Source organism: Zootoca vivipara, chromosome 17 (assembly GCF_963506605.1).
Source record: "Zootoca vivipara chromosome 17, rZooViv1.1, whole genome shotgun sequence".
NCBI classification, from domain to species: Eukaryota; Metazoa; Chordata; class Lepidosauria; order Squamata; family Lacertidae; genus Zootoca; species Zootoca vivipara.
Genome location: NC_083292.1, coordinates 41855286 through 41880368, shown reverse-complemented (window position 1 = coordinate 41880368; position 25083 = coordinate 41855286). Strand labels below are relative to the sequence as shown.

Sequence of the window (25083 nt, the reverse complement as noted above, 5' to 3'; positions counted from 1 at the left end):
TAGTACAGCCCACTCTAGAGGGCAGAGCATTACCATTCTGGCTAGCTGCCCCCCATGGCCCTCTTTGTCCCATCCTCCTTTAAAGCCATCCTGGTTGGTGGGCCTCACCGCCTCCTGCGGGAGGGAGTTCCGCAGTTTAACTTGCACTTTCTGTAGAAGGACTTTCTGTCCCGAATCTTCCAACATTCAACTTCATTGGATGCCAAGGAGTTCTTAAGGGAGAGGGAGGAAAGCTTTTCTCTCTCTGCTTTCTCCGTGACGCACATCATTTTATAAACTTCTATCATGCGGCCTCTTCCTAAGCAGAAGAGGCGGGTGGGCCTGACCCTGCCCTGAGCTGCCTCAGCCTCCCTTGGCCCCAATCCTGCAGACGCTTTGACCAGGTGGCTCCCTTTCCCCATCATTCCCAGACAGCTGCACGCTCCAGCACGCTTCCTGTGCCAGGGATTCCTCCGTCCCGCAACAGCTGCAGAAAACTCTCTCCTTTTAATTAATGGAAGCTGACAGCTCAGGAAGAAAACCCAGAGATGGGTGGTTGGTTGGGGGAGAGAGAGAGGAGACAGAGAGGGAGACAAACAGAGAGAGAGAGAGCAAGAGAGAGAGAGCCCACCAGGCTCCGCTTGCCCTCACCAGTGAGGTCCCAGCAATTATTGAGAAGTCCTTCTTCACTCGGTACAGACCTGAACTCTGGACTCTGCTCCCACAAGAGGCGGAAGGACCACCAACTTGGGTGGTTTTGAAGGGGCTTAGGCAAATTTGTGGAGAAGGAGAAGGCTGTCTGTGCCTATTAGCCACAAGGGTTATATTCTGCCTCCACCATTAGAGACAGCAAGTGCCTCTGAATAATACCAGTTGCAGGAGACCACAGGTGGGGCGAGCGATACTGCCCTGGGAGCTCTGCTTGTGGTCTTCCCGTTGGGGCATCTGGCTGGGCATTGTGAGAAGAGGATGCTGGGCTGGATAGGCTCCCTCTGGCTGGATCCAGCTGTAGCCAGGCTCTTCTGATGTTCTCATGGAGCCTCCAGGCCCAGAGGCAGTCTACCTCGATTCCTACATTCTTAGGGTATTTGGCCACTGTGAGGACAGGATGCCTTTGGCGGGATCCAGCTGCAGCCAGGCTCTTTCATCCACGGCAGGCAGGGCTCATGGAGTCACAAGAAGCAGCACCCGAGAGCACATGCAGAGGGCCCTGCCCTGCCCTCCTCCCACACGCCTGGGCAATTATGACACTGGGGACTTTCCAGCAGGCTGGATCTCAAGTCGGTTCCTCCTGAAATCTGCCATGGAGGTGTCAAAGCATCCATTCCTCCTGGAACGGCCAAAACTGCTGCATAAGAAAGTCTGTGTGTGTGTGTGTGTGTGTGTGTGTGTGTGTGTGTGTGTGTGTCAGCCTGCACATTAAGTGCTCCAGATCTTCAATGTGCAAACAATTATGTGTGTGCACAAACTGACTTCATCACCCTAATCGATTCCAGTTGGGGAAGCTGGCCATGGAGGGGCTTTTGGCTGGTGGGGGGGGGAGGAGCAGCACTGTTAAAGGTGGGGGGGCATGGGAGGGGAGGGCAGGGGCAATAGGGGGAGGAGGACGGGGGGCAAGACCTTTATCCACAGGGCCAGAGCTGAAGGAAGAGGGGAGGGAGCACTGTGCATTCCAAGACCTTTTGCTGCCTTGAGGTGCTGGCTCTGCTCCCCCAATTCTGTGCACAAGGGTTTCCAGCCACGGCGGCCGAGTCATGTGGCCAGTGTGGCCTAATGGTTAGTGTGCTGGACCAGGTTGCTGGAGACCAGGGTTCAAATCCCTACTCGGCCATGAAGCTCCTTGGGTGCCCTTGGACTAGTCACTTCCTTCACTCAGCCTGACCTACCCCACTGGGGAGATGTGAGGATAAAATGGGGAGAACTAGGCCAGCCACCTTGAGCTCCTTGGAGGGAAAGGTGGGATATAAAGGCAGTAAATCAACTAATAAATAAGTGCAAACGTGGGAGCCAGAGGTGCTCCTGAATCCCAGCTGCTGGAAACTGCAGAAGGGGAGAACTGCTCAAGTCCTGGTTGCAAGTTTCCGTTAGGGGCACCTGGTTGGCCACTGTGAGAAGAGGACATTGGGTGAGATGGGCCGGTGGCCTGCTTCAGTAGCCCAGGCTTTACTTATGTTCTTGCAGAACCTCCAGGTCCAGAGGCAGTCTATATCGACTCCTAAGTTCTTTGGGGCATTGGGCCCCTGCGGTTGGGCTAGATGGCCCCTGGGCCCCTTGCTGCCAGGCTCAGTTTTTATTCTTGAGGGCCTGTTCCCCCTCCACTGTCAAGGTGCCACTAAATGCCAGTTCTTGGGCATCACAAGCTGGGAGGGGGGGGGGTCCTTGCACTCAGGCTCCCTGGTAACAGATGCAGGCTACATTAGGCAAAGGCTAAGCCGGGGTGCAGCCAGCGGAATGCACTGCAACAGAAGGAGAGGTGGGCATCGCCACAGGTGGGCAGACATGTCCCCCAAGCACCTACATTCATTTCAGCTCCCCAGGTCCCAGTGGGGACCTAGCTACTGTCCCTCATTGGGGCATTTCTCCTGCACATGGGGGTCTGCCAGTTCTTGGAAACAGAGCCCTCCACCTTGGTGGGGACCAGCCTTTTCACCTGGGGTGAACAAGAACAAGTGCCTCAAGGGCTGCCTCTGGAAGATGGAGCCAGTTTTTGTCTTCTGCTGCTCTGGAAGGGGGGCGGGAATCTGAACCAATGCAGTCACACATCAAGAAAGGAGATTCTGCCGAAACACCAGGAAGAACTTTCTGATGCCGAGAGTTGTGCGACAGCAGAAGGGACTCCCTTGGGAGGTGGTGGACTCTCCTTCCTTGGAGGTTTTTCAGCTAGAGTCAGGTGGCCACCTGTCAGGGCTTCTTTCGTGGTGGTTCCTGCATTGCAGGGGGTTGGACAACATGGCCTTTGGGGGAGCCTTTCAATTCTCCTTTTCTATGACCCCTGATGCCCATTTTCCTGGCTCTGGAGAGGCTGCCACTTCCTCCTGGCCCAGTCCCAGTTGAGATGGCCTGGCTGGCTGGCTTTTGCCCTTCAGAGTCCCTCTTTTGACCTGCCTGCCTTGGCTCTCACCCTGCCTCCTGCCCTGCTCAGAGAATGGGACAGAGAGACAAGGGGGGGGGAGGTGTCCCACCATGAGGGGAGGGAACATCCAGACACATATGGAAAAAATTCTCTCTTTCCTTTGTTTGGGTCCAAGAGTTGCTTTTTGCAAAATTGCAAATTCTTTCCTTTCTTCCCTCATTTTCCCACCCTCCCCATGGCTCTACATCTCATTTGTCTCCCCTGAAAGTTTTTTGGGGGCGGGGAGTGGCAGTGGGGCTTAGGAGAGCCACCCATCCCCTGATTCAAGAGCAGAGCATTCCTGGCGCTGATCTTCAGATTCAAGGAAGCCTTGCCCTGATGGAGAGAGAGAGAGAGCACAGAGAGGAGAGCTGAGGTCTATCCGCAGGGCACATTGTTGAGAGAGGGAAAGACATTTCATCTGGTCCCAAGCTGGTCCAGATCAGCTATTTTCCACCACTCCGGAAACAGCTGCTTTGGGCTGGGGGTGGGACTTGGGTTTGGGCAGATGGGCGCTTTGCTTCTGGATTCTCCTGCACACCTTCCCACTTCTAACCCAGAGAGTCAGGAATGCAGGATCTTAGAACTGGGACCAGACAGCCCACAGCACTTGCAGGAGGAGAGAAGGCTATTGTGTGCTCAAATCCTGCTTGCTGGGGGTGGGGGTGGGGTGGGGTTGGCCACTGTGAGAACAGGATGCCGGACTAAATGGGCCCCTTTGGAGCTCTTCTGACGTCCTGGTGGAACCTCCAGGCCCAGAAGCAGTCTATCTGGATTCCTAGGTTCTATGGGGTATTTGGCCACTGTAGGAACAGGAGGCTGGACTAGATGGACCACTGGCCTCATCCAGGAGGCTCCTATTTGTCATCTAGTCCAACCCCTTACAATGGGGCTTAATCATTGGCTGTTCTTTGGGGAAGCTTTGGTACATCTGTCTAGCCCACATCTGGGCAGATGAGCGACTCCGCAGATGGAGCAAACCCACCTCCTGCCCTCTCGCCTACAGTGGAGGCCACGTCCGAGGAGGGCAGAGGCCACATCTTCTGGGCTCTCACGTCCTCAGCTCCACAGGCAACCAAGGCTGGTGTGATTTTTCACTCTCTCGCAGCCAGGAACCCTGAGTGAGCGGAGGGAAAGCCGCCAAAGGCTCCATCCATGCCTGGCTGCATGTGTAGGATCCCCCAGCAGGCAGCTCTCTGTCTGAGTCCACAGGAAAGCTGCAGCGCTGACAGCTTGCTTGCGGGCACTGCAGGATATCTGGCGGCAAATGGGTTCAAAGGAAAGTCAGCCATCGAAGTGCCAAAGCAAGAGGAGGCGCCTTCTCCCAAGCCAGAGACTTGGTCAATCTGGTTCAGTATTATCCACACTGACCGGCAGGGAATATTGCTTGCCATGCCAGGACTTGAAACTGTGACCTTCTGCATGCCCAGCAGGTGCTCTAGGACTCAGCTGCAGCCCTTGTCCTAAAAAGACAAACCCATAGTGGACCAGAAAAAAACATAACTTCAAGCCACAATGGCTTTGTCCTCCCTCCATTGCCAGTTGTTGGGAATTGCAAGTGGGGAGGTTTGCTGCTCTTGCACTCAGATCCTGTTTGGGGGGTTCCCAGTGGGGCATCTGCTTGCTCCCTGTGAGGACAGGATCCTGGACTAGGTGGGCTCCCTTTGGCCTGATCCAACAGATCTCCCATTGGCTTGATGTTCTTATGGAGCCTCCAGGTCCAGAGGCAGTCTATCTAGATTCCTCCTGGCATGAGAATAGGGTGCTGGAGTAGAAGGTTCCTTTTGGCCTGACTGAGCAGTTTGGCTCCCTTGATGTGCTTTGGGAACACGGAGGGCACCAAGTTAATCCTGGCTGGTTCATGTTGCCCCCTGTTTGCAATGCTTTGTTCCTTGCCTGGACCGAAATGGCTCAAAGGCAGCAGGAGACTCCAGACCAGGGGACCTTCAAATGTCTGCGCAAACAAACCCGATATCTTTGCAGGCAGAACTAAATTAATTAAAGTTGCAGAGCCGATGGCTCCTGCACCCTTTGGGGGGGGGGTCTTGCTGGCCAGCAAACATCTGCCCTAATCAGATCAAGAGCCGCCCTGGGAAAGATGGAGGGGACCCCAAAGGGAACGGGAAGGCAGAGCGCAAGGAGGAGGCTGGACTCCTCCGGCCCCTTGGAGGTGGGTGAGTTTTCACATCTTCATGCGATTATTAAAATAGCTCCGGGACCTTTTCTCAGGGTCTGCCTGACAAGGCGGCAACAGCAACAGATTATTTCAATTAGCCTGAGCTGCACTTCAGAAAAGGAAGGAGGAGACGCGAGGGGCAGGGAGGGGGGCTTTCTGTGCCCCAGAGTCAAAGCCAGGTCCCCTTTCTGAGGGGTTGCAGTGGCTAGGCGCCCGTGTGAACCGGCTCACACAACGCAGTGCAAATTAAATCTGTCCTTCCCAGGGGGAAAAAAATTCACAGTCCTCATCTCTCCAGCCAGACTTGGGGCTTTTTAGCTTGGAATCCTAGAATTGTAGAGTTGAAAGGGGCCACCAAGGATAGTCTAGTCTGACCCCCTGCAATGCGGGACTAACAGCTAAATCACCCCTGATAGGTTGTCACCCAAGTTTATAAAATCATGCGTGTCATGAAGACAGTGGGCAGATAATTTTTTCCTTCCTCTCTCATAATGCTAGAACTTGTGACCATCGAGGGAAGGAGGAGGATGGAAGATTCAGGGTAGTTTTTCTTTAAGCCCTTCTTCATGTGGCACAAACTGTGGAACTCACTGCCACAGGCATCAGGGGTGGCCACAGACTTGGGTTGAAAAGAGGATTGGGCTAATTCCTGGAGGAGGGACCAGCAGCCATGACTGCTATATTCTCTCCCTCCATGGCAGGAGGCAGCCATGCTTCTGCATACTGTATATCACTTGTTGGAAACCACAGGGAGGGAGAGGGCTCTCGTCCTCAGGTCCTGCTTGCTGGTTTTCCATTGGGGCATCCGGTCAGCTACTGTGAGAAGAGGACACTAGGCTAGATGCGGCCCCCTTGGCCTGACCCAGCTGCAGCCAGGCTCTTTTTATGTGCTGATGTAGCCTCCAGCTCCAGAGGCAGTCTATCTCAATTCCTAGGCCCTTTGGGGCATTTGGACACTGTGAGGATGCTGGACCAGATGGGCCCCTTTGGCAGCCGACCCAGCAGCTCCTCTGGTGTTATAACTTGCAGCTGCAGAGAGAAACAGAGCCAGGAGGGTAAAGCCCTGGAAGGAAGAGGACTCCTCAAGTTGCCCAAGGCAGCCATGCCTGGGGTTTGCCAGAGCCAAGCACTGTGATGTGCCCCCTTGGACTTTGTTTAGACTTGCCAGGAAGAACTGATTCTATTTTATTTTTTAAATGAAAACTCCACTGTTCAGTCCGGACAGCTGGCAGCATAACATATCTCTGCATCTGGGGCAGAATCATAAGTTTGAAGAATTGAAAGGGAGCCCCGAGGGTCATCCAGCCCAACCCCCTGCAATGCAGGAATCACAACCAGAGAATTCCCTGTGCTTGGCCCAGTCTGCCTGGAGGCAGAGGAGCGCAGGAGGCTGCCCTAAGCAGAGTCAGGCCACCAGCCCATAGAGCTCAGGAATGCCAACACGGACAGGCAGCGACTCCCCAGGGTCTCCGACGGAGAGTCTCTTCCAGTGGTACCTGGAGATGCCAGCATCCAAACCCGGGACCTGCTACATACAAAACATAGACTCTGCCACTGAAGTAGGATTGCAGTCCTCGTGGTTCTGGCTGCGGGGGCAGGACCTTCAACATTCAAGGCACGTGTCCCAGCCTTTCCCAGGGAAAAGCCAAGAGGGGGCCAGCTGGGCCAGGAAGCAAGGGGTGTGGCTGCGCAGCCCCATGGCCTGTCCCTCAGCTGCCGCATCACGTTTTCCTGGATGGCCACCAAGTGGCATCTGGTCTGCTCTGAGATCTTTGCTCCAGGAAGGGAAATGAGGCACAGATGGGCAGAGATCACCAGGCAGCAGCAAGCGGGAGGCAAGGGGGCCCTGTCTAGGGCAAGAGCAGAGCAGTGGGGCAGGGGAATGGCCTCCCCACTCCTCCAAGCTGGGCTGCGTCAGCACAGTCAGCAGAGTCAAGTGGCTCCCCGCCTGCGAGAGAAACTGCCTTATTCAGACACAGATCTCAGTGCTGCTCACACCAACTGGCAGTGACTCTCCGGGGCCTCTCTCAGCCCTGCCTGGAGATGCTGCCAGCGGGGACTGAGTCTGGGGCCTTCTGGGCTGAGATATGGGCTTCCCCAAAAGCTAAAGCAGGGTTCTTGTTCTTTAAAAGGGGGGGGGGAGATGTGGTTTAAACAGGGATTGAGAGAGCTGCCTTCTTCTGAGTCAGGGGATTGTTGTCAATGTTGCTGCTGGTCAGTGCAGGCAGGACTGAGCTAGGTGGACCAATAGTCTGGCTCAGTGGATGGCCACTTCCTATATTCCAGGATGGCGGTGCTTAAGCATGAAAAAACTTAAGAAGAGCCCCTCTGCTGCATCTGGCCAAAGGGGACCCAGCATCTTCTTCTCACAGGGGCCAAATGCCCCAAAGATCCTAGGAATCGATACAGACTGCTTCTAGACCTGGAGGTTCCATAAGGACATGAGGAAAGTCTGGCTGGACCCACCTGGTCCAGCCTCCTGTTCTCACAGTGGCACGCCCGATGATCCCAAGGGAAAACTCGAGAGCAGGATTTGAACACAAGAGCTGTCTCCCCTCCCATGGTTTCCAGCAACTGGCATTCAGAAGCATGGCTGCCTCCGACTGTGGAGGCAGAGCAGAGCCACTGAGGCTACTAGCCCTTGAAAGCCCTCTCCTCCTCCATGAATTTCTCCGCTCCTCTCTTAAAGGAACTCCTGCGGAAGGGAGTTCCACAGTTTAAACTGTTCCCTTCCAAGCATGACGGTCATTTTAAAAAATGGGAGGACTGGGAGCCTGGACACACGTTTGGTCCCCCATGGAAGCCCCTCCCCCTCCCCGACAACAGACCCTGCCCCCCGCCCAGCCACAGGATGACCCCTCCCAGCTTTGGGTGATTCTGGAGAAGAAAAAACGCAAGGGTCATGGGGGTGCAGCCTCCCCCCCCAGGCCAATCCCTGCGCCTCATTAGAAAGGGGCTCCTGGTTCCAATTTCCATTTAGAAAAAAAAACAGATTTAACGACTGGCCATTTATATAACTAGGACCGCAAAGCCCGAGGTTTAATTGCCTCCAAATTCTGAGCCAGACACAAAAGCTGATTCCCCCTCCCCCCTCCTCTCCCCTTTGTCCCTTCAGATTTAATGGCTTCCTAAATCTCAGGAAAGGGGTCCTCCCCCATCGCCTCCTCTTTGCAAGACATTCCTCCTCTTTGTAGTTCCAGGGAAGGCGGGATGCTCTCGCAAGGCAGAAAGGTCTTAAGTTACACAAAGGACGGAGCCTCGTCCTGCTCCGCCCCCCACCCCCAGCAGCCTGTCTTCAGACCCCCAGAGCAGAGGGCACCTGCTTCACGTTAGGCAAACAGGAAGACGACCCACCTCCCACCCCTGGTTTTTTTAAAAATAAAATGCTTTCACTTGGCTGGATGAAGCGTGGCTGAGCACTCACACGCACCAGGTGCTTAGAGCAAGTTTAAAGCATGCACCAAAAAAGATCCCAGTGAACTGTAGCTTAAGGGTGCTGCAAACTATAGCACCAGGAACGGTGTGTTCATAGAATCCTAATTGGGAGGCATATATACGGTATTGGCCCATAGAAGATGGTCTGTGTGGCTTTAAAGAAATTCTGTGCATCATGAGTGTCGGCTAAGTGCTGGATCTCTTGAGCTTTTTTAAATACACAGTGTTTATAGAAGACAATCTTACTTGGCTACGAGTGATCGCCAAAGAAGAAGTTGGGAGGAACCCTGGGGGTCATCTAGTCCAACCCGCAGGGATCACAGCTAAAGCATCCTTGTTATGTGCCCCCCCCAGCTCTGCTTTCAATGTCTGGCGTGTATGCAGGCCAGGAAGATAGTGCCGTGTCGTGGTTCAGTCACAAAGCTGGCTGTGTGTGGCTGCCGGGGCCGGCCGCTGCCTCTCTGAGTCTCCTACCTCACAGGGTTGTTGTAAGGCCACCCTAAGCTCCTCGGAGGAACAGGTGGTCTGTAACTGTAATAAACCAATCCATGTTTGCTCCATGTTCACACGTGCAGCACACATCCCGGTCAGGGGGACGGGACATGCCACTGGTGGGTGGGGCCAGATGCAAAGTGGGCAGGGCAATGGACACAAATTTCACCTGTGTAGCATTACCCGGTTTCTATGCACAACCACTGCCTTCCATCCCAGCAGGCAAGAGGCTCAAGGACACCTTTCCAGCCAGGCAGAGATAATATGGGGTGCACAGGGAGAGTCCTGAGGTTTCCAATGCAGACTCTAAGGCAAAGATTGAGATGTGAAAAATGCCGCCTCTGTTGTTCTTGGCTTCCCTGCCTATTGTCTCAGCCACCGCAGGGAGGGAGGGTGGGGTGAGAGCCCACACCCCTGGTCCTGCAAATAAATAAGGAAAAAGTGGGAAAGGCTTTCAAAAATGGGGGGGGGCTGGTGGTGGGGAGGCTGGGGGAGGGAAAGGAAGAGCTGAGCTGTGAGGTTTGCAGCTGGTATTAATTTACGTCTCTTTCCATTTATCTCTGTATACAGGGGGGAGAGGGGGGGCATAATTACAGGGCCTCCTTTGCACCGTCTGGCCAGCTGAGTCAAGGCACGGTGCTCTGTGTGGTCCTTGAAGGGGCAAGTTCCCACAGGCAGGCAGGGAAGCAGGCCTGAGCACCTCAGGTGCACGGAAGCAGGAGAATCTGCCAAAGGGGACCCATCCAGTCCTGTTCTCACAGAGCCCGACCAGATGCCCCAATGGGAAACCGGCAAGCAGGACACTTTCTCCCCTCCTGTGACTCAGGAATCATGATAGACTGCCTCTGGACCTGGAGGTTCCATGAGAACATAAAAAGGCTGCCAAAGGGATGGCATCTAGACCAGCCTCTTGTTCCCACAGTGGCCATCCAGGTGCCCCCAAGGGAAGTCCATCCCCCCCTAGATGCAGGGGTGATCCTGCCCCCCCCCTGGTTTCCAAGCTCATCCAAAGTGCAGTCTGTGGGGCAGTAGCCAGCATGGGGGGGGGGGCTTCCTCCATTGAGCACCCAGCCCTGGCAGCTCCCCAGGGGCTCTCTTTCTCCTCTGGCTGATAAGCCGCCTGCTGACCAGTTCTGACCTGCTGCTGACCCAGCCCAGGAAGGAACGGGCATGGAGCAAAGTCTGCCTGGCTCTTCAGCTGCCAAAGACTCCACCAGGCGCCCTCTTGGCGCCCTCAAGACAATTCCCGGGGGCGGAAATGGAAGGGGTGTTCAAGAGAGGCCCTGTTGGCCACCTTCCACATGTTGTGGGTAGGGGAATGGGCTTCAGGAGATGCCACTAGGTGTGACAGCTCAGTGGAGCCTCCAGCCCCAGGGGCAGTCTATCAGAAGCTGGGGGAACAAGCACAAATGAGGACTTGCTTTATTTACTTCTTCAATGTGTATCCTGCCCTTCATCCAAAGATTGCAGAATGGTTCACAACACAGAAATACAAAATGGGAACACAAAATAACTAATAAAGCAAAACCAAGACCACCCCCCAAAAAACTCCCACACATTTTAAAGGCCACAGAAAGTTAACCAACCCAAGGCTTGCAGACTTTGTGGAGCTATTGGATGATAGGAAATGCTTCTGAATAGCAGGTGCTGGAAGCTGCAGGTGGGGGGGGGGAAGAGTTGCTCTTGTGTTCGAATCCAGCTGGGGGGCTTCCCAACAGAGGCATCTGGGTGGCCGTCATAAGAACAGGATGCAGGACTAGAAGGGCCCCCTTTGGCCTGATCCAGCAAGCACTCCTGCTCTGGTGGAACCTCCAGGTCCAGGTGCAGTCTATCTGGGGCATTTGGTCACTGTGAAAAGAGGAGGGTTCACTGCAGCCATGGCAAAAAGCAGGATTGGGCCCAGGGGTGCAGGCGGGAGAGAGTGAGAGAGAGAGATTTGTGCCTGGCCATTGTACGCCCATACATCATTTTTATGCTCTGGAGTATTTCTTCAGTTGTTTTAATGACTTCCCGTTTCAGTAACGAGGGAGGAAGTCATTACTCTCGTTTCTTCTTTTCCTTTAACCTCCCCCAATGAACACACAAAAGAGGGTGAGACGGATCCCTTTGGCAATGGAGCATGGGAGGATCATGGGGAGCGAGGGCAAAAGGTGGCCTCTGTTGCTGCCAGGCCTCTGCGGCCCACGTAGCTCAGCACTGTCTGCACTGACTGGCAGCAAGGGCTCTCCAGTGATTCATGCAGGGAGCATTCCCATCCTCAATGGGAGATGCTGGGACCTTCTACATGCCAGGCAGGCCCTGTTCCCTTGAGCCACGTAAACATGTAGGACTCTAGTCCTCAAGGTTATAAAGGAATCTATGAAATTGAAACACAAGAAGCTTCCCTGGGCATTTAAATCCACCAGACACAGATTTCTGGGCAACTTGCAGACTGCTCTGTGCTCAGCCCACAGAATTAGTGCAAGGCTTGCTGACAGACGCAAAAATATTAAGCATTGCGACATGGCGCTCTTCTTAAACCCCTAACAGCCCAAATTAATGCCTTCAGCAAAGATGGCATTTTGCCCTGATGGGAAGGCAGGATTGTGTGTTGGGAGACGGCAGGAGAAAACCTTTTGAATCACACCGGAAAGCTTAACAAGGGGCTACAGAACTGCAACCAACTCTTCTAACAGCCTTTCCCCTGCTGCCAGGAGGGCTTTATTGCTTAGCATATAATAATTATCCTGGAATTCTAGGGTCACCTAGTCCAACCTCCTGCAATGCAGGAATCACAGCAAAAGAACCAACTCCAGATGTTGTGCAGTTCCCTTCCTTTCAAGGCTGGTGTGCTTTTCTTTGTGACTGTTTGATCCAGAGTCGGATCATTGGTCCACCCAGCTCAGTATTGCCTACACTGACTGGCAGTAGCCCTCCTAGGTTCTCTCTCCCAGCCCTACCTGCAGGTGCTGCCTGCGGGGACCGCACCTGGGCCCTTTGGCTTGCAAAGCAGTGGCCTCTCCCACAGGGCTGCAAGGGCCTTCCCCAGACAGTGGCTCTACAGCAGAGTTGGCCAACACAGCACCCTCTTGGCAAGGCTGAACTGCAACTCCCAGCAGCCAGCACAGCTCATGCTTTTTTGAAGCCATCCAAGTTGGTGGCCCTCCCTGCCTCCTGTGGGAGGGAGTTCCACAGCTTAACTCTATGCTGCAGGAAGAAGTACTTCCTTTTATTTGTCCTAATCCTTCCAACACTTGTGTTATGGAAGGAGGGGGGCGGGATATCAGTTCTTCATCCATGCAGTGTACCATTTTGCAAACTTCCATCCTGCCTCCCCTCCCTCTCCTTTCCTCCAAACCGAAAACACTGCAGTTGTCTCTCCATTCCCTTCCTTCTCCCCCCCCCCCCGCGGCAGTCCTTACTCCACGTATTTATTAGGTAGGAGGGTTCAGCCGTGTCATCCCATTATTGCTTTGGAACAAATGAGGTGCTGATGAGGAAGCCCTGAGTCAGCAAAACGCCTTGCCAGGAAATTCTTAAAACATGTCTTTTTTTTAAATAATAAAAAAACACGAGTACTCCCACCCGCCCTGCCTCAACCATCCCAGGGCGAGAGAGAGAGAGAGAGAGAGAGAGAGAGAGAGAGAGAGAGAGAGAGAGAGAAAGAAAGAAAGAAAGAAAGAAAGAAAGAAAGAAAGAAAGAAAGAAAGAAAGGAAGGAGAGAAATGGGGCACTTAAGCCCATGGCCAGAGGCTGCAGCCTGCAGATGTTGCTTTCAAAGCAAAGGGACAGCCTTGCTGCTGTCACTACAAAAAGCACACAGCCCAGAGAGGAAGAACAATAAAATAATGATGCCCCCAGGCACACGGAGTTGTGGCCTGGGGGACTCCCCTCCCCAACACAGGGGGCATCAAAACCTCTGTCCTTCCTTGAGTGAGGAGGGTCCTGTTCCACTGGAGAGGGGGCTCACTGCAACAAAGCAATGGAGAAGCCACTGCTGGCCACTAGCCAGGAGGCCTATGCTTTGTGCCCTTGGCTGGGAACTGCAGGAGAGGAGCATGTTGCTCTTGTGCGCGGATCCTGCTCCAGGGTTTCCCTTGGGGGCATCTGGTTGGCTCCTGGGAAGATGAGCTAGATGGGCCCCTGGCCTGATCCAGCAGGCTCTTCCGAGGCTCCAAGATTCTCCACGTCACATATACTGTCCCTGGAGCAGCGTGGGAAATGCCACATCGAAGGTGTGAGGCCTGCAGCCCAACCTCTCCCAAATTCATGCGACCTGTCACAAGGTTTGGGTGCCAGAATTGTGGCGAGGCCCCCAGGAGGACCTGGCCCCTTGCCCCTCATTCCCGACCATCCTGGGGGACCACTGGAATCCTGGAAGGCCAACCCTTGGTTGCCTCCCCAAGCAGAGGTGCTTAGGGACAAGGCCCCACCATGGGATCTTGCATGAGAAACCGGGGCTGTCCTGCACATCCAGACTGGCAGGGACCTCGGAAGGTGCCCTATGGAGAGCCAGGTCCCCTGGGTCTGCTGGACTCCACCTTGCCCATGCTGACTCTCCAGGCGTTCAGAAAAGGCAACGTGGCCGCCGTTACCTGGAAGTGCCAGTAGGGACTGAGCCTATGACCTCCCTTTGCAAGCAAAGCAGATGCTCTGCCACTGAAGCACAGTCCTGCCACTGGAAATAAAGCAGGGCGCTAGTCCTCATGGTTCTGAATCAAAGGTAGGAGCGCTCACTGCAGCTCAAACCATCTAGCTTGGTACTGTCCGCACTCCCTGGCAGTGGCTCTCTGGTGCTTCAGATAACGACTCTTCCCCTGCTCTGGATTGAACTTGAGACCTTCTACAAAGCCAAGCAGGTGCTCTACCACTGAACAGGCTTCCCTGTGGTCAAGCCCAATAGATAGATAGATAGATAGATAGATAGATAGATAGATAGATAGATAGATAGATAGATAGATATAGATAGATATAGACAGACAGAGCTTAACTGCCGTGGAGCCATTTCTTCTGCCCTATGTTTAGGGGCATTGCTTGACCCTCCTCTGAGTTTGCCCTAGGCTCCTTCGGGGTCCTTCTGAATCTGGGCCCGTCTTGGCGAGCCTGGGAGCGAGAGGGTGGGGGTTGCAGCTAGTCTCTGGGCCAGAGCAGCCCTGTCAGAACTGACAAGTTATTTATGTGTAAAGGGAGGCAGTGGAAGAAAAAACACACAGACCCATTCCTCCGACAGCCATTCCTTAATTATCGAAAGGCAGAGAGCTGAGCAAAAGCAAACAGAGCTGAGAGCTTCGTGTTATGACAAAGTTATATATAGCTAAATGGTATAAACACTCCACACTGGGGCAAGCGCAGCAAAAGGCACCCCCCGATTTAAAGGATGAGCAAACTGAAATTTTGGGACATAAGTGGATTAGAAAGAATCATGGCGAGGGCGATCGAAGGCAACTAGCCTGCACAGTGGGAGGCGGCAATGGTTCTGAATAAGTTGCTGAAAACCACAGGAGGGGAGAGTTATTTTTGCGCTCAAGTCCTGCTTGTGGGTTTCCCACAGGCATCTGTCTGGTTGGCCACTGTGAGAAGAGGATGCTGGGCTCGATGGGCCATTCGGCTGTCCCAACAGGCAGGCTTTTCTCATGTTCTTAGAGAACCTCCAGGTCCAGTGGCAGTCTCTCTCGATTCCTAGGTTCTTTGGGGCATCTGGCCCCTGTGAGGACAGGATGCTGGCCTAGGTGGGCCACTGGCCTGATCCAGCAGCCAGGTTCTTCTGATGTTATTAGAAACTGGCTCCTCCTCCTCTCCTCTTTTTTGATATACATTAAGACAGGCGAGAAGTATTTTTAAAGGAAGAAAGAAAAAGAGAAAGAAAGGAGGTGGGGAGGCCACACAAAGAGCAAATCCGAATGAGCCCCGAGCGACAGATTCATCACGAGGCCCACTGGCTGGGCTCTCACCCTCAATCCCAAGACAGAAGCCATATTTCACCTTTAAAAGCTTTCGTCTCTCCCAGCCCTGGTGGGCCACAGCACATTCCTCCCCTTCCCCAACTGTATGGAGGTGGGTTTTGTTTTGTTTTTAAGTCAGCCCCAGCTCCAGCCACACTTGGAAGCTGTGCATGCATCTCTTTCACACACACACACACACACACACGCCTTCTTGCCTGTGGAGGCCACAAGCAACCAGGTCCTGCCTTGGATGCAGAGGATCCCCGCTTGGCCTGCAGAACGATGCAACTAAGACAGGTCCTGCAGCATCCCCTGGTGGCAAGGAAGGCACCAGGTCTGCACCAACTCCCTCCTCTCTGCCAAAGCCACAACACCCACCCCTCAGGGTGCAAGAGCCACATCCACTGCTGGCTGAGCAGGGTGACAGCCCCTTCGCCAAAAACAAAGCAGGATTCTAGTCCTCATGGTTCTGAATAAAAGGGGGAAGTGGAAATGCAGGGAGATGGGTGGCCAGAGGCCTTGCAAAGAGCCTTTCCCTTTTGCCTCTGCATTCCAGGGAGGCCAATCCCTCTGGGTGAGCAGGTTCAATCTCTCCAGGGAGATTTCCACTCCTCCTGCCAGAAGGATCAGGGGCCCAGTCCTGGAGGTACTTGCAGGCAAAAGGAACTTGGCTATTTTCATGGCTACCGTCCGCATCACTAGCTGTTCGGGGGCACCTTGGGACTCGATGGTTCAAAATACAGGTCTATTGCATGAGATATGTAAGGGGTTGCTTGGGGTTGGAATGGCAGGAGCTTGGGTGTCCAGGGAGAGGGTCCCAAAGAGGCTGCCACCCACCCCACCTCCTCAGGGCCCCCTGGAAGCTCCCAAGATCTGAGGAAGCGGAAAACCAACGAGACAAAATTCAATAAAACAATGATGACGATTTGTGTGGCAATCCTTCAGGTAGTATGGAGCTGTGTAAGGACAACATGGAGAATGCAGGGAGAAAAGTTTTCCTCCCTCTCTCATCACACTGAACCTTGGAAGATTCAGGACAGAGAAAAGAAAGGACTTCTTCCCACAAAATGTGGAACTCCCTGCCACAGGAGGCAGTGATGGCCCCCAACTTGGAAGGCTTTAAAAGAGGGTTGGACACATTCACAGAGGAGGAGGGGGCTATCGAAGGCTACTCACCTTGGTGGATTATGTTCTGCCTCCAATGTCAGAGGCAGTTGCTGCAAAAGGCAGGGAGAGCGCTGCTCTTGCACTTGGGTCCTTCGTGTGGGCTTCCCATAATGGGCAGGTCCCCTTTGGCCTGATCCAGCTGCAGAGCTCTTTTTATGTTCTCGTGTCAGCATAAAACCCTCTTGGGCCCACAGGATCCCTTTGCGGTTCAGATACAGCAGCTCTTCAGACCAGGCCCCTTCCCCCTGCCATGCCCACGCAAGCACACAGGTCTCAAGACAGCCAGTAAGTGAAATATTTTACTTTTTTAGAAAAAGACAAAACAATCCCAAGCACAGACAGAAGACACACCCGTTCATAATTACCAGCATTAACACAAATGGAATAAGTTGGGGTTTTTTTTGCAGAGTATGTATGGGCTTTTGTGTAGGAAGTGTGTTTCCTGTGCGGGTGGTTTTTAACATTATTCTTCAATTTTTGTCTTTGTTTTAAAAAACTGCTCACTTTAAAGCTGCTTGAGAGGAATCTTTCCAAAACTGCTGCAAAGGATCCCCATCAAAGATTTCCATGGGGAAAAGACAATACATTTGGCAACCATTTTTAAAATGTTCAGTAAAGTTTGTTTAAAATAAATTAGGAGGTCCTTGGAGGCCCACTTGGTAGATTGCGGATGCCCCTTTGTGGCGAGTCCCCAAGAGCCCAGGAGAAAAGGGCACCCCAAGCTGCGCCTTCTCCAGTCAGAAACACAAACCCCGGGAAAGAAGGAGGCTGCTCCAAAGGCAAGAGAGAAGGACATTTGGAAAGTTGTTCTTTTTTTATCCAAGGCGAGACGGGAAAACAAACCTTAACACCTTTTCTTTCAGTATCTCATTAAAAGCAATGTGCTTTGTGGCTCCCTCTTCTTCCCAGAAACACACACACAAACAAACAAACAAACAAACACACGTTGCGTCACAACTAACAGCAAGGTCTGCACAGTACCCCAAAACTCACACACACAAAAATCACCTTCTTGCTTCATGGTCACTTGGTGGAAAACAGCACCAGAGAGAAAAGACAGAGTGTGACAGAGAATGAGACAGTCACTGGCCAAGCCACAGCCATGGAGCCACTTTTGGGACCCTGGGGGGCAATGGGCAGGGGGGGGGGGTCACAGTGTTCCGGGGAATTTTCAGCATCAGAATGAGAAAATGTGTCCAGTGTTTACCATTGTGGTTTCTTCAAGGATGGGAACTCTGTGCTCCAGGAATGCTCTGCTGACTTGCACCATTCATTCTGATTGTGCAGCTGGAGGTATTAAGAGGAAGGAAGAGGGAAAGAAGAGCCTCTGCAAATTAAAGGGGGCGCTGCCTGGTCAGCCTCCCCCTCTCGCCCTTTGCAGAGAGCCCTGTGCCCTAGATCAGCCCTTTGCCAACCTGGCGCCCTCCAGAGCATGGGAGGCTACAGCTCTGGGGCCAGAACAAGCCTCTGATGCTGCGGCTGATGGGAGTTGCAGTCCAGGGTGGCCCAGACAGAACAGACAAGGCTCGTCTGGGCAGGATCCTGCCCAGCCTGGCCTTGAGGATGTCCCAGCCAGGACTCCAACGTCTGCTGAGCTGAGAAGGGGGTGCTTTGCAGGGGGTGCTATTGGGCAACGCCCACTACACCCACTGGGCCTCTCCTCTCTCTGGGCGGCATTCCCAGGCTCTGGGCTCAGGGTGCCATAAGGAGAGGGGTGTGTGTGTGTGTGTGTAATGCCCCCCTTCCCCTCAAGGGGAACAGAGATATTCCTTCCCCCGGCTCCACATTTCACCAGGAAGAGACCATAAGGGCAGAAGGCAACTGCTCCTCCTGCGGAAAATGTTATGTGGTTTTTCTTCTTCTACCCTGTTTCTCCGAAAATAAGACGTAGCCATAAAATAAGACGTAGCAGGATTTTTAAGCATTCAAGGAATATAAGCCATACCCCGAAAATAAGGCATAGTGATAGGCACAGCAGCAATGCTGGCCGCGGCAGGAGGAGGAGGAAAATAATAAGACATCCCCTGAAAATAAGCCATGGTGTTTTTGAGGAAAAATAAATATAAGACAGTGTCTTATTTTTGGAGAAACACGGTAAGTTTAGGCGGCCAAAGTGGGGAGGGGCAGGGGGATGTTCCTGGGATTGCAAACTGTTTTGAGCTTTACATTGTTGTAACCCACCCGGGGACCTGCTGGTGGAGAGCAGGAAATAGATTTAAGGAGAATAATGAGAGATTGTGAAGGATATGGAGAAAGCGGGAAGAGAAAGGGACAGACAGACACACACACCCCGCCAAGGACAACCCAAGGGACCAAACCTGCTTGGCTGAAAAGTGGGGGGCTTCCTTGACCCCAAAGGGAGGGGGTGGGGCCGAGGAGGAGGAGGCAGCAGCAGAGGGGAGCTCAAGACCACCAAGTGCACGGGAGGGGGGGGGGCTCCCGTCATCTGGCAAGGGAGAGGGGAGACCCACAGAAATCAAGCTAAGGAACTGAGTGCCCCGCTGCCCTTTTAACAGGGTGAGGAGGAACCGGGTGGGGGCAGGAAGCAGGGGCGGGGAGGGGAGGTCACCAAAGATCCACTGGCCAAGGCAACAGGATGGGCACCTTGGCCTGGTCAGTGCCCAACTCCAACAGCACACGAACCCCACAGCCACCAGGGCCTGGGGAGTGGATAGCACCATGTTGAAAGCTCCCCTGCCTGGGAGGGTGAGGAGTCTCCCCTCCCTCTGAGGTTCAAGCCGAGAGGGAAGGAGGCCCAGAACCTTTACAGAGAGGAATGGGAGGAACACGCCAAGGCTGCCATCCAATGGAAGCGATGTAATGGACACACTTGCCTCCTGATCCCCCCTCCCCTGCCCCCAGTCAGTTCCTTCACTCTGCCAACCCTCCTCTCCCTCCGCCCCATGGACCCAGGAGCATCATCCTCCAAACAGCTCCGGGGGCGGGGCGGGGGGAGTGTCGGCTTCCCCCAGCGGCTCCGGGTTCCAAGGCTTGGTGGCGACGGACGTTGGGGATCAGTCCTGAGGAGAGGTGGTGGCCAGGTGCCTCTCCCACTCATCCTCGACCACCTTGTACAGCTCCATGGTGGCCCGGGCGTCTTCCACCGAGGAGTGGCCTTTGTTTCCCACCTGGGGGGGGGGGGGGGAAGGAAGGAAGGAAGGAAGGAAGGAAGGAGCAAGATGAGGGCAGGGGTCACGTCAGCTGCCCAACAGAGCTCTCTCTCTGACTCCTCACAAAGCGAGAGGACACCCCCTTCCCCCCCACAGCCATCTTCAAATACCTCAAGGGCCGCCCCGCCCCATGGAAGACAGAGGGCAGGACCCAAACGGAGGGATTCAAGTTACAGAAAAGGAGACTCTGACTGAGTCCCTGAGGGTAAGAGCCTCCTTGGAAGGTGGTGGGCTCTCCTTCCTTGAAGGTCTCAAAACAGAGGCTGGGTGGCCCCCTGGTCAGGGATGCTTGCATTACAGGGGTTTGGGCTAGATGACCCCTGTGGGTCCCTTCCAACTCTACAATTCTATGATACTAGGAAAAGGCGCACAGATAGAGAGGCGCACAGCAGCTTGGCCCTGGAGTCACTCAAGGGAACTTCTGCTCTTTGGGGACAAGATTAAACGGTCCCTTTTATACTGCAGAATAGGGACACGGGTGGTGCTGTGGTCTAAAACACAGAGCCTAAGGCTTGCCGATCAGAAGGTCAGCGGTTCGAATCCCTGTGACGGGGGTGAGCTCCCATTGTTCGGTCCCAGCTCCTGCCCACCTAGCAGTTCAAAAGCACGCTAGTGCAAGTAGATAAATAGGTACCGCTCCTGTGGGAAGGTAAACGGTGTTTCCGTGCGCTGCTCTGGTTCGCCAGAAGCGGCTTAGTCATGCTGGCCACATCACCCCAAAGCTGTATGCCAGCTCCCTCGGCCAGTAAAGCGAGATGAGCGCTGCAACCCCAGAGTCGTTCGCAACTGGACCTAACGGTCAGGGGTCCCTTTACTTTTATACTGCAGTTCACTATAAATTTATGGAATTGCATTGTTTCAAAGGATTTCCTCTGGTTGCCTGCTTTATTTATACGCTACTGTGTTTTGAGCTTACAGCAATTGCAGTATTTGCTATTATTCTCTGCTGCTACTGTGAGCCGCTCTGAGTTCAATATTAATCAAATCCAGGGTCTCCTCCAAGGCCAGGGGACTCTGTTCCTCAGTGGCTCTTGAGATGCTGCCAGACTCCATCTCGCATCAGCCCTGGTACCACCACGGCCCAATGGGCAGGGGTGATGGGAACTGTAGTGTGGCAGCCACCTGAAGGGACCACAGGGGCTACTCCTGCTCCTGAGATTAGTTTTGCTGTGTCTCTAAGGGGGTGGGGGGTTCTAAAAACCACATGGACAGATGGCACAAACAGATTTGGGAAAGCTCCTCCTGGTCAATGTCCACAACCATTTTCTCTCCACATATGAACTGACCTTGGACCCTGCAATTGTCATCTGAGGCCCTTCTTTGAGTGCCTCCTCAATGTCTGGAGGGTGGCAACACAAGAGCAGGGCCTTTTCTGTGGTGGCTCCTAGTTAATGGTATGCTCTCCCCAGAGAGGCACACTTGGCACCTTCATTATATACAATACAGTATCTTTAAGTGCCTGGCAAAAGTTTTCCTTTTTAATCAGGCCTTTGTACTCTGTCTTCAGACTTTTAGGGTGGGTGAGGTGTTTTAAAATCTGTTTTAATGCATTATTTTAATGAGGTTTTTGTTTTGTTTTTTAGAAAAATGGATCTATGTGGGTTTTTGCTTGTTTATTTGGTTGTGCACTGTTTTGAATTGCCTTCAAAACAATGAACAGGGTGGTGATACAATGACTACTGCAATTGACACAAGATAATATCACCATGGCAACTATCTGTAAACAACACTAAACGTCCATCCATAAAAATGTCAAAAGTAGTCGCCCCCCCCCAAACAGGTTGTATCTTGAACAGGCATCTCCAAACTTCGGCCCTCCAGATGTTTTGGACTACAATTCCCATCATCCCTGACCACTGCTTCTGTTAGCTAGGGATCATGGGAGTTGTAGGCCAAAACATCTGGAGGGCCGCAGTTTGGGGATGCCTGAGCTTGAGCAACTGCAAACACAGTAATAAAGATTCCACTTGTGATATGCCAGTGGTTCAGTGCTCAGGCGTCATTCCAGTAATCTGACATTTAGTTGCTAAAGAGCTTAGTCATTGAGCTTTGTAGTAGATAATATACTGTACAAGAGAAGACAGTATGTAAACGACTTAAATCAGGGGTGTATCTGTCCCCATCTGCATGTTTCCATCAGGAGGAGTATAGGAATGGGACCATATCCTTCAGTTTGTTAAACTTCCTCCAACAAGTGAACCACTGATATATTTCAACTCTTTATTTACTGCATTTGCTATTGTTTATGATAAAACCTATTTGTGAAAGGAACTCCTTTTGCCATTTTTACAGACGTTTATGGTTTATTTACAGATAGTTGCCTTGGTGATATTACCTTGTGTTAACTGGCAAGAAAAATCAAGCAATACATTTAATAAATAACAATAACTACAGCCAGCCAAGAGGGACTCTTGAAAAGGAGGTCTGCCAAGACACTGTCACTGGGCCTTTCTCCAAATCTTGGAGAACTGAAGAGTTGGCTGCCAGCCAGTGTAGGCAACACTGAGCCAGGTGGAGGGGGGAGAGCAGACGACGGACAAGGCAGGGGGTGTTACCTGGATGTCCCTGTGGAGGAGCTGCTTGGTGAGGCGCTTCAGGGAGGCTGGCTCGTTCTCCGGGAAGCCGGCCTTGCGGTTGAGCAGAGGGATCTTCGAGGTGTCCCTGGTCAGTGACTTGGGATGGAAGTACTTGAGGGCTTTGAAGTCATTGTGGATGGCATGGCCCACAACTATCTTCCCAGAGAGGACCTTTAGGATCTGAAAGGCAGGGAGGGGTAGGGATGTCATCAGTCAGCGCTGAATAGGTCAAGAGAGGAAGACTCAACCTGTAGCCAGTCAAGCACAAAGACATCGTAGCTGCAGTCTGGCCCACTTCACCCGTAAGAGAATATAAAAGAAGAGCCCTGCAGCTGGATGAGGCCAAAGGGCTCCCTTCTTAGTCCAGCACCCTGTCCCTGAGGTCAAATACCCCATAGAACCTAGGAACCCAGATAGAACAGAGGAAGAGCTGCCCATCTAGTCCAGCAACCTCACAGTGGCCAACCAGATGTCCATGGGTTTTGTTTAAAGCAGAATAAAAACACAGACTGCCTTGGCTTTAATGAAAACATGGAAAACCTTGTATGGGGCAGGGGGATCCCCAAAGGCTCCTCCCGAGAGGCTGGCAGATCATCTTCCCCCTCACTCACCTCCTTCTGGGCCACCTTGAAGGGGACGGCGTTCTTCATGTGGTGCCTCTGGATCCCACTCCAACGTGTCCGGTAGTTGGTGATGGGGCTGAGGGGCCGCACATACTTGTCGTACATCACGTCGCCATGGTAGCTGACCACGCTGCAGCGTGCCAGGTCGCTGTTGCGCCCGCCGGGGCCCGTGCCCACCATCTCGCAGTCGATGGCCACCACCTTGCTGGGCTTAGCCGGCAGCAGCACTGGGGACAGCCCGCTCTCAAACTCGCTCAGCAGGGCCACCCTCCGGATCTCGCCCGCAGCCCCATTGGCCTGCGCCCCATTGTGCCTCACGGAGGAACCGCCACCTGCGCCACTCCCTGCTTTGCTTGAGGCTGGGGGGCCCCCAGAGGCATTGCCTCCCTGGGATCCAGAGTCCTTAGCCACGCGGGTGGCGTTCTCCTTGGGAAATGTCTTGGTCCTATGGGCCGAGCTGTCCTCCCGCAGCGGCTTCCTGTCCTGCCCCGCGGACGCCCCCTTCCTCTCCACTTTCGGCCTCTTCCTGTCCCGCTCCCAGTCTGCCCCGCCATGCTTCTGAGAGGCATCACCCCGGGGTAGGGGGGCTTGCCCTGGAAACTGCTTCTGCTTCAGGAAGCCTTTCCGCTCCAGGAACTGCCGGCGCCTGATGAACCGCTGGTGCTTCTGGTTCCCCTCAGAGGCCTTCTTGGGCTGCGCAGGGAGGGACGTGTCCAGGTTGAGAATGAGATCCGACATGGTGCCCTCCTCCATGGACGGACGGGGACCACGAGGATGAGAGGCCGGCAAGCGGGCACTGCTCTAGAGAGGCCGCGAGGGGCGCGATGCTGGACATGTCCACATGCTAACAAGGCTGGGGAGAGAGGAGGTGAGGGAAAGGGTGAATTTCCAGCATTTGTGGGGAGGGTTCACAAAGTTCTCAGCCACGCTGACCTATGTTCAGGATGTTTGCTCCCGAGGTTACTGAAAATCAAACTACAGGGGTCCTAGTTAACTCAGTCTAGGGCCACGAGGACCGGAATCTTGCCATAAAAAGTTGAATTCTTTTAATGTTTAATTGCTTTTTTAATGGGACCCCCCAATTTTTTTCAGCTGTTCTCATTTTATCTACTCAATGGGCAGAGTACCTGCTTCAGATGCAGAATATCTGAGGTTCAATCCTAGGTGTCATCTCCAGGTAGGGCTGGGGAAAAGGACTCGTGCCTGAAACCCTGGAGAGCCCCTGCTACCAGTCAGCACAGAAAAATAAGCAGCTGCTCTGGCTTGATACAAGGCAGCCTCCCTGGTTCCTGTGAAGGTGGCCTCTGTCACCCACCCACCCAGGAAGTGTAATGCCACCCAGTGCCAGCCTCCCCCAGCCTGGCACCCACTGTGAAGGCTCCTCCTCCCACAACTGCAACAATCTAAGTGGCCAGGCAGCAACTGAAGACAAAATGTATTCCCAAATCCACTGGGCAAGGCTTCCCCGCTCACACTCTTGGGGTGCTGTGAAGGGAGAAGGGGTGTGGCACTGCTGCTACTGCGCTGCAGGAGATTGTACTCAATGACCTTTGGGGGTCCCTTCCGGGTTCCAGGCAGATGGCATGAGGGAGCAGGATGGCAGGGGTCCTGGGGCAGAACCTCTCCCCTCCAAGCCTCCCCAGGGGGCGGCCTGGCCAAGAGGTGGTCCTGCTGTGGGAGCAAGGAGACAGCCTACTCCCCGCCCCCTTCCCCCCACCTACCCTAGGCTCAGCCCCACTGTGCCCCCGGGATTGGCCTCGCGGGCCTTGAGAGGGGGGTTTGTGACATAGGCTGAGCTCACCAGGCTCCTCGGCAGGGAGGGGCTCCGTGTCACCTGGACGAGGGAGGGGGAACGGAAGGGCAGCCCCCCCAAAAAACACAAACCCCAGCCTCGGGGCCACGTGCGCGAAGGAGGCCCGTACTGCGGGGATTTCGGGTCCCCAAAGATCATCCAGCGCAACCCGCCGCCACGCTCCACGGCTGTTTCCCAGCCTTCCTCGCCTAAAGCCGGCGGCTCCGGCGGAGGGGAGGCTTCCAAAGCGGGGCTGGGAGAAGAGGGACTTCCGTCCCCGGGGGCTCGGCCTCCGCTCTGGAGCGGAAATGTGGCGGCCACAGCGAGCTCGGCGGCCGCGAAAGTCCCGCAGGCCAGGCGCCCGCCTCCCTCCCGGCCCGCCGGACCTTCCGCCAAGTCCCCGTCCGGCCCGCCTCACCTGCCGCCGGGGGCTCCGTCGCCGCTCACCGGGGCAGCGCCGCTCACCCGGAACCGGAAAGGCCCGCCAGGGGCGGGGCAGCCCCACTCCACTTCCGGTCCAGCGGCTGGGTTCCTCCTCCTCCTCTCCCACGCGACGCTCCTTTCTTTCCTCCCTCTCCGTCTCTCCTCCTCCTCTCGCGAGCCTTCCCGTCTCTCTCGGGGCGCTTCTCCCTGAAGGGAA

At 54.1% G+C, this 25083-nt stretch overlaps 1 protein-coding gene across 2 annotated transcripts; it reads right to left on the bottom strand.

Moving 5' to 3' along the window:
* Positions 1-9696: 9696 nt before the first annotated feature.
* Positions 9697-24979, bottom strand: ISG20L2 (interferon stimulated exonuclease gene 20 like 2). 2 transcript variants are annotated; one of them, XM_060269352.1, is made up of 4 exons: positions 24862-24979; positions 22640-23504; positions 22008-22208; positions 9697-11042 (listed from the first exon to the last, which is right to left on the bottom strand). In XM_060269352.1, the coding sequence occupies exons 2-4, from the start codon at positions 23402-23404 to the stop codon at positions 11040-11042; spliced, it is 969 nt and encodes a 322-aa protein (XP_060125335.1). In that variant the 5' UTR covers positions 23405-23504; positions 24862-24979; the 3' UTR covers positions 9697-11039. The 2 variants fall into 2 exon arrangements, with proteins under 2 accessions (XP_060125335.1, XP_034992065.1); XM_035136174.2 differs by lacking the exon at positions 9697-11042 and adding an exon at positions 16569-19410 and having other exon boundaries at positions 24862-24974.
* Positions 24980-25083: the final 104 nt, after the last annotated feature.